This window comes from Polyodon spathula, chromosome 21 (genome assembly GCF_017654505.1).
Source record: "Polyodon spathula isolate WHYD16114869_AA chromosome 21, ASM1765450v1, whole genome shotgun sequence".
Taxonomy (NCBI): domain Eukaryota; kingdom Metazoa; phylum Chordata; class Actinopteri; order Acipenseriformes; family Polyodontidae; genus Polyodon; species Polyodon spathula.
The window spans coordinates 11,760,065-11,769,946 of NC_054554.1; the positions used below are offsets into that span (position 1 = coordinate 11,760,065).

General features: G+C 35.1%; 1 protein-coding gene across 1 annotated transcript; it reads right to left on the reverse strand.

The window, feature by feature from the left end:
* Positions 1 to 3,243: 3,243 nt before the first annotated feature.
* LOC121296543 (CCAAT/enhancer-binding protein alpha-like) lies at positions 3,244 to 4,758 on the reverse strand. Its single transcript, XM_041222222.1, has one exon. The coding sequence runs from the start codon at positions 4,510 to 4,512 to the stop codon at positions 3,613 to 3,615; it is 900 nt and encodes a 299-aa protein (XP_041078156.1). The 5' UTR covers positions 4,513 to 4,758; the 3' UTR covers positions 3,244 to 3,612.
* Between the last annotated feature and the right edge of the window lie 5,124 nt (positions 4,759 to 9,882).

Below are 9,882 nucleotides of genomic sequence, written 5' to 3' on the forward strand. Positions count from 1 at the left end.
TGTTGGAGTGCAGGCTGAGTCATATGATCAGGAGCTTGCTGGTTTGAATCCTGGTCATGCAGAGTTGCCAATCTTGGAAGGGGCTCACAGGGAGAGCTGAATTAGGCTTTACACCCCTGTAGGTGGGGTAGATAGTCGATTGGGCATAGTTCACCACATCAGACTTCAATCACCCCTATTAATTTGCACACGTGCCAGTCTCCCCCATCGGAGAGCAACACTTATCAAATGTGGCTCTTAAAGCTGTGTGCTGTGTTAATAGGGTGGTGAAGGTGAATGCCAAGCCTACTCATTACTCTTTTGTTAAACCCTTGTGCCCTGTTGGTTTGTTTTTGTGTTATTTGTTTAATAAAGTGTGCAACAGTGCTTTTAAACTGCATCTTTCTGTCTCTGGGTCTAATTCCCAGCCTTCGTAACACAGTAACAAGAGTTGCAAATCACCAACTGAATGAAAGCATGAGCTCACTTGAGATAGAGGTAATGCTGATTCAGCATGGCAGTATCCACAGGGAAGGAAAGGTCTAGTTACATTTTCTTCAAACATAAAAAGGAGTTAGATTTCAACAGTGCAAACATTAAAATTGACAGTTCTCTGTGGAGATTGCCACTGTTTCTACCATACTCTGCGCCTGACCTCAAACATCAGGGGCCCCATTTAAAAAATAAGACTTTGAGGAAGTTGTACAAATGAATACACTAATGACCCACTTAATTAATGTCATTGCTATTCCCCTGAGCAGCTTGCAATCAATGTTGGTGAAAGGTTTAAACATTGGGGTGAAAACATCCAGGTTCTTGGTCCACAGCCCAGTTTAGAATTCAATCAAGCTCTGCTAGTTTGAGTTGAAAAGATTAGTATAGGAAATAAGGTTGGCCAGTAATTAAATGTTCAATTTTGAATATTGAATAAAAACTATATGGATGATGTTAATTCCTGTTTAACTTGTTCACTGCCACTGTCTCCCTAGTTTGTAATTCTTCCTTCAGTATCTCACACGCTGCTTTTTTTCAGTCTGCTTTTCACTTGTTGGCTTTCTAAAACAAAGCCATACTATTGTTCATTTCCATAATAAAGACTGGTTAAATTCCAATGAAACATCAAAATATGTTTTAGATGATGGCACTTAACACACACCCTTTTAGCTTTTGATGGTTGTCAGATTATCCCAGATAGTACAATCAATAATAAAGACTAAACAAATGATCTATAATATCCCAATTATTAATTATTGATCCAGCCCCAATAGATGATATGGACAGTCTTTATTTTGTGTAATTGGTACAAGCTATGACAAGTTGTCTAGATTAGGCTGTAAAACCAAAGGAAGGCCAATTTTAATCAAGAAACACTGAATTGGTGCCAGTATGTACCATCCGATGGAAAGTTATGTGATTGCTAATACTGTAACAGTAAATTCAGACAGCTAAATGATGTATTGACTCTCTCTAACCACAGGGTGTCAATGCTTGTAGGCATCACTGTATCACTTTATTGGGGTTTATTTTGAAGGTTAATGTTAGGTTCAGAATGCATCAGTATACAAATGTTAATTAATTTGGAGATATTTATATGAATGCAATCTTACTTTTGGGTATTTCTTTTATTTTGCCTAAAACTCAGTATATGCTAAAGTAAGTGATTTTTTTTAAATATAAAACATAACAAATGGATGAGTTTATCATATTATTTCACATAGCCAGTGGTGTAGGAACAAACAGGGTTCAAGATATGGGCAGGTTGCATTCACAGCCAATACTGGCATTTGAGTAAAGAGGTTCATTATAGATACTGTATCTATAAGCAATACCACCATATTAAAATAATTGAGTCTGGTAGCATGTTGTGCTTCAAATTCTAATTGAGTGTAGAATTGGATTAATGATGTCTGTTTACTTAAAAAAATGAATTGGCTTTACAGAACGTGGTAAGTCCACTGATTACTGCTGTACAAGCGCCCCCTACCTATTCAAATGTGTATGCATATTGTATATGTACCGAAATATCATTGAAAGATATCTGTGATTGTTGCACAGTGAAATTGTAAATTGTTTTTATACAAAAGCTTAGTAGTGTAGTTGAAATGTGTGTTTGATTAAAAAGTTCCAAATCTCATATATAAAAATACTTGCAACCAATTTACTTTCCATGAAGTTACGCAAATCCGTCCCCTTGCATAATTTATATTGCATACTGTTAAACTAATTTAATATAATGAAAATCAAGGTACATATATGCTATATATAAAATGGTAACCCATAGAAAAAATGAAAATTTGCATTAGAATTTAGTATTCTAAAAAATTTATATCAATATGCAAAAGGAAACATGACAACAATATATAGAACAAGATTTACATTTATTGTATATTTCAATAATGTTTTGACATATATCAAGAATTTTCTTTTACAAATTAAACGTATTTGAGACATATTTCGTACATTCGCAAACCGACATTAGTAAAAGTGCTTGCATTTATTTATTTATTTATTTATTTTATTGTCAAACATCCTGTTACTCTATAGACGAAAATAATGTAAAAATGTAATGAATACAAACGTCTGCAATAGTTTAAATAAAGTGTGTACAACTTAAAAACGCAGACCGCAGGCTGTTCCAAATAAGTATCCAACCACTGACAAAAATCTAAATAACAAAGACTTTATATGGAATCATGATGGTTCATTACAGCGCTGGATACCTGCACCGAGATATCTGTTAAGAAGGGTAATACCCGCATATTTATGCTTAAAAAATACAATGACCTGGTATTTTACGACATATAGTGCATACTCTATAGTTATTATTAACTGCCTATTTGAAGCATATTACCGCAGTATTGCAGCTACGTTTCTGTCCTATACTTGGGCATATTATTAAATCCTATATTTCTGACCAGGAATAATTGCTTCTCCGAAAACAAAACAAAAAAAAAAAAAACAGTAAATTCAGTGAAAGAATCTCAAACTGCCCAGCTTTAAAAACATACTTCCTAAAGATGGACACCTGTAAAAATGAAAGGATCACGTCTTTTAAACATGGCGAGGAATCATTATTGTCTTTATAAAAAATATATATTTTATTGCTGAACAACAGCACGAGTTGAAGTCGGCGGACGTCAATAAATCTTACATTTTTCTTCAACAGTTTAATAATAATAATAATAATAATAATAATAATAATAATAATAATAATAATAATAATAATAATAATAATAAAGTAACATACAGAAGGCACAGCGCATATTTTTTTTTTATTTTATTTTATTTTTTATTGACTGGTATAAACATTGTGATGATATGTTTAAATGCAAAACAAACAAACAAAATACAACTAAGCTGCACAAGCTATGAACACACATTGCGCATTTATACAGGTATATAAGGCACGCAGCATTTATACCTCCAATTCAACACTTACGTGTTAAAAAACAAGCTTATTTTTGTACAAAAGGCACATATATTTATCTCTCAGCTGCCTGGCTCTTACTTTTAAATAAAAGTTGGGGATTATGTCAGAGCTTTAGTTTACTACTAAGAGACCCAGCAGAAAACATTGTACCAGCTAGTTCTGAGTCCCAGAGTTTTTTTTTTTTTTTTGGTTTTAGTCCATTTTTACGCACAGTTCCCCATGGCTTTGACCAAGGAACCGTCAGGAAGTTGCCTGAAGATTCCCCTCAATGTATCCAGTTCTCTGGTGAGGTGTTCTACCCTCTTGCGCAGTCTTTCGTTATCAGCTGCGAGCTCCATCACTTTGTGCTGGGTTTCGACGTTCCTTATCTTCGCCTTGTCCCGGCTCTTCCTCACAGCAATGTTGTTTCGCTCTCTCCTAAGGCGATACTCCTCGCTGTTCTTGTCAATCTGTTTTTTGCCTTTGCCCCTGTCTCCACCGTTCATCATCTTTATCGACCCCCCAGGCAGGTGATTTTGTTGGTGTTGAGGACTCGGTACAGGGGTCGGTGGAGGCGTCGGGTGGCCAGGATGAAGATGCATAGTGGTCTGTGCGCAATGCGCGACCTGGTATTGGAGATGTGGTAGATGCTGTTGGTTGTGAGGGTGGTGGTGATGGTGTGTGTATGAAGGAGGCATTGAAGCTTGGCTGGCATCTTCATCTTCCCCGGGCTCCCGTTTGATTGCCACAGGTCGGATTCTGGAAGGGTGGTCATAGATTGGCTCCAGCTTTGAGGCGTCCATGTAGCTAGCCATGCAGCCAAACGACTGTTGATGATCACTTGGCACACTGGTATTGGCCCCGTTGGGGTACTCGAACTCTCCGCTCGCCAGCTTGGATTTGTCTTGCTTGGAGCTGTTGTGGAATAAATCAGCCAAAAACTCGTCGTTAAAGGCTGCAGGGTCAATGTAGGCGCTAATGTCTATCGAACTTTCGTTCTCGCAAATTTCGTTGAGATCTCCAGCTGCAGGACTTCCTTTGTAGCCGTAGGTACTGTGCTGGTTATGAGGTAGGCTTGTCATCAGGGGCCTCGGGTCGACCTCGTAGAAATTGGGTTGCTCCATTGAGTACCTAAAACCCGCCACACATGGTGAAGAGCTCCGGGAATCCAGCTTGTTAAAACTACCAGAGAAAGCCGTGTTGGCTGAAGAAACAGGCTCAGTCTAAGCTTATTTGCTTAAAAGTGGTGTTCTTCAAGACAGTTCAAATGTGGACTGTCGCAGGAGCCGTATTAAGGTCCTTTAACGCAACGAAGCGCTTCCCAGTCCCTAGTCTTTATTGCCTTGGTTATGCTGTCCTAAAAGCTCAAATAGCTCAACTGATTTACTCTCCCAACTGTGATATTATTTATACTTCCTAGAGAGGGTTGGCTTTGACTATCTGGGTCCTAGTGCTCATAAAGTTCCAGACTATAGCGCAGCACGAATTACACAATTGGTATATGCAAAGTTGTACTATACGCCAGTGAACTCTGTACCATGATAGCTTTAAAAAAAATCAAGCAACAATGTTACATACATAATTATAGTTATGCACTCTAAACAAATGTGTTTAAATAAAACATGTGTTCCCAATTTGAAGTACAAAGGGAATTCTAAATAGATGGAATACAATTAGTTTTATAAATCTAAAAATTTAACTGATACTCCTTGCAAACACAGGTAACTTTCCTTATAATTGACTAACGTTAGAATTGTTTTATTCCTTATTTACTGCCGTATTACAAACCGTGTTGTCTTTTAACACAAATACAGTTTTTAGAGAGCATACAAGCAGCCGAATGTGTGTTATTGCAGCCAAAAGTAAAAGGGGAGGTATTTATTAAGCATAAGCGGCACAAAGTTAAAATAAAATTCTATACCAAATGAGGAATGCGTGTCTGCTTTTAATTAAAAATTACAAACATAAGTAACATTCGAAAGAACTATCAATATATATATATATTATATATATATATTATATATATATCTATATATATATATATATATATATATATATATATATTATATATATAATATTTATATATATGTATATATATAGTTAAGTATATATATATATATATATATATATATATATATATATATATATATATATATATATATATATATATATATATATATATATATATTAGTGTGTATACCGAGCATCAAAAGAAATGTAACCCATTTGTGTTTATTTTAACAATGTATAAATTTTTCTTGCATGCGCCCATAAAAAAAAAAAGTAAGTATATTAGAAAGCTATAATTTATGTGGTTATATTTCCCATGAAATTATTTGATCCCTGCAGCGAATATATTTCTAAATATTATTTTGCACATATTTTATTTATTCAAAATCAATATTGAACAATGTCAATATATAACATATGGAAACAAAATCTAAATGTCTGATCATTTCTTACATTTTTTAAAAAAAAATATTTTACCGCAATGTAAAGTATTTAAATGTCAGCTTTAGCACTGCCAAAAAATTCCCAGGGCATTAGGATCTAACATCGTACTAGTTGTTGGCAAGTTGCCAGAGCGCATAAAGGGGTGGAGTTACGTTGCAGAATTTCACCTACAGCTGCCCTTACAAAAAGTACTTGCCAAAAAGTATTGGCACAGCTACCAGCAGAATAGTCTCGAAAACTACATATAGCAGTTTTTGCTATACTGAACCCCGGGGAAGTTTGGAGAACTGTAATTATATTATATACAACTCAGAAAATATTGCATTTTAAGGATTGCATTTTTAAGGACGTTCATCGTTGACTGATATCGGTCCTACATGTAAATAAAGGGGTATTGTTTTTATTTTTTTCAAAGTTATTAGTTTTAAAGCAAAACTGCGTTGCTAACGTGTTTAAAAACACAGCTCTATATATTTTTGTAAACACAGTTTACAAAAGTAATTGGATTAAGGAACAACAATTACACTATATGGGTTTTCCCCCCTTTTGTTTGTGTCTGTGTGGGGGTTGTATTAAACGTTAGGTTAATATTACATTATTACAATCAAACGGAAGTCATTGAATTCATAATTTTCTTTTTTATTTTTTTTCCCTCCAATAAAGGCCAGTCTGTATCCTGGCTTCCTCTTAATGAAACAAAAGATCTTCAATTCTAATAAATAGCATATTTGTTGCAACGCGCCGTAACTAGGTAACTCGTGATTTCGAGTGCGGGATGAAGATAGGATCTGATCAATTTCATCGACTCGCTTTATTTCAGTTGTTTGCCTTTTTCCCGTTGGTACATTTCCCGTATTTTCGCATGCAGCCAGTCGTGTCTGAGACAGATCTTCTCACGCTGAGACCACTAGAAGCGAACTCCTCGCGAATTAAACGATTTCTGAGGTGTACTTGGTGTTCCATTTCATCTCCTCCCACTGACTTCATTAGCTTGTAGGACCAGAGGAAATAATACAATTGCATTACACAAGAAGTAATAATACAAAAACATTTGATACAAAAACATTTCAGATGGCTGTCTCACATTAGTATCAGGTTATTAATCAACTTGTGACTTCCACAGCATCTTACAGTATGTTTTGTATAATATATAATTAAATAAGAATAATTAAAAAATGTAGCTTGTGTGCATTTAGATTATTTGTAAAAACAAAAAAAAAAGTAAAATATATAATTGTGGCAAGATTTTTTAGATAAACTAAAGCATTACAACATTTGTATATAATTGCTAAATAATAGTTTTACCTATAGGAGCATAAACCCAAATATATGGCATCATTAAATTAAAACAGGTTCAATCAAGAAACTGGGTTATCTTTGTAATACAGCGACTAGCCTAAACAATGCGAAGTGGGCTGCATGGGCCTATTTGAAATGCAGAAAGTGGGAAGATGTGTTGAAATGCCACAGCCTCCTGTCTAATCCTGCCTTATCATTGAATTCTAAGGAACTGGGTGGAAAGGTGAAATCCTGGAAACCACAGGCTTGAGCGCTTGATGCAATACCTGCAGGAATCCTGGCATGAATGTGAAGTGGACTGATCGGATTAGTCTTTGTCTCTTATCTCAGAGGACACTAAGCATTTTTCATAGGGTCCCCAAAAGTAACAGTGAGCAAAGAATTAGCCAAAACGATGGTCTACTTGAGTAAGGGGAATACATAACCAGTTTTAATTGACTTCTTTAAAAGGTGGCATGCACCTGTTAATTTTCCAAGGCTAAGTAATAACTAAGTATTAGAATACAAGCTCACTAAAGCAGTTAATTCAAGAATGGTACATATGCCTTGCAAATGTGCCTTTTAGTTTCTTGTATAAAGTTTTAACACAGAATTTATGACTGAATGTTTAAAATAACGGATTCATTCTCTCAGTTTATTCTTTATAGGGGATAAAGTTTATTGGTTTATTAATCTTCTAGGCAGTTTAGCATATTATGTGCACATTGTTTCGCACAAGACTAGGCGACAAATGTTGCCATTTATCTATTTCAGCTGCTCAATACTTGTGTACTGTGTATACTTGTGTATTCAAAAACAAACTCATGTTTCCACTCAGTACAAATCTTGTACCCACATTAAGACATCCACGTTTATTGATATGAGTAAACATGACTTAATTAAATAGCGTTGAGTGAGGATTATCTTTTTTGTTTCCATCCATCTTTTTGTCACGTTCTTCTGAAAAGTGTATTTTTTTTTTAACCATAAAAACTTAAAATGTAGCAAAACAAACCACAAAAACATCAACAACAAAACCTGCCGACCACGAAAGCAACCAATCGTTGGCACAACCCCTTTTAGCTAATTATTTCTGTGTCGCGATAACATTTTGCTCAATTGGTTAAGATAGGGAGCAGTGTCTGTTGGTTTACAAGGCTTTTGATAGAGCTTAAGGAAATTATTTGTTCACTATGAATAAGCTGGTGTCTAATTTAATTAACTTTGCAGATGGAGGCACTGTTTGAGGAAGTGATGCAGTCCTGCAATAAACACAGGAACAAGGAGCCGTATTGTTGGCCTTCAATTATCAAACTGAAGAAAACAGTAGGTACGGCGCCATGCTCCACCTTTCAAATGCCAGGCAACATGAATTGGAGCATGTGGTTGTTTACAGAAGGAAGACTGTACGTGCTGTGCTTCACTTAAAGAGCACCTTGATCTGTGTATGGGAATATCAGTTACAGTCTTTTTCGTATCATTTTTTGTTTTAGTGATTTTTTTAAAACTGACAATAGCTTTCAGAATCATGTCTAGAATCATCTATCTCCAAGTACAGCTGGTTCACCATTAAACTGACCCCCCTGCAACACTGTGGAACTCTTACAAATTCCTAACTTTATATATATAAAATTTCTTCAATACAAATAACAAGTTAGGCTGTTGTGAGTTTTTAAACTGTGTTATGTAAAGTAATGCTGACATTTCTGGTAATTAATATGCTCTCTATTCCTTAATTACTACAATTAAAAACAACTTCACATATTTACTTAAAGCCATTAAGTTTACAGTGAGCTCCGAAAACAGCACAGCCTTTATATATAGGGTATGTGAACAGCTAGTCAGTATTAATGATTTGAGTGGGAGAAGGCGACATAGTTTTATAAACTATATAAAAACTTTAATATATATATATTAATTAATTGTGGGACCAGGTGGCAACCCTATTTTGCACCCAACTGTATGTTCATGTGGTTTTTGAAATAACGAAGTGCTGTTCTTTTAAATATTTTGTAATTTATATCTACACATTTATTAAATATTTGGAAAACATACATTACAACAAAACAGCTGTTGGGAAATGTAAACAATGTGTCCTGTCAACAAGGTGTACTTCCTGAGAATAAAAGCTGAGTGCACGAAAAAAAAGGACAAATACAAATTAATTAGAATTCTGTGTAATAACACAAATTAATTAGAATTATGTGTACTACACATTTATTAGAATTGTGTAATAACACAAATTATTTAGAATTATGTGTAATAACAAATTAATTAGAATTATGTGTAATAACACAAATTAATTAGAATTCTGTGTAATAATACAAATTTATTAGAATTCTGTATAAAACTGAAGACGTGCACCAGAAGACATTACTGTATGCCAGCATCTGTGTGGGTATTTCACTTGCGGCGCCAATTCAACAGGTTTAACTTTATTAATCTTGAACCACTGAACACTACACGTGACACCAGATATTGGGACTTATTGGGACAGAACAGTATTCCCCACACCGCAATATTACCGGTGTGGAAGCATTTTAAATTAAACAGAACATTGGTAATTAATGTAAAGTGTAGTAAAACATGAGTGGTATCGATTAAACAAACCTGAACTGTGCCATTAGCATTCCCAGCACTTCCGCAAGCACTGTTGATAGTGTGGTTGAATCATGACTTTGTGGGCGCGATTGTATATTCTCAAAGTTTGCTACCGCTGTGCTGTGGGATTGGCTGCCTCACCTGCTACTCACACACTGCAT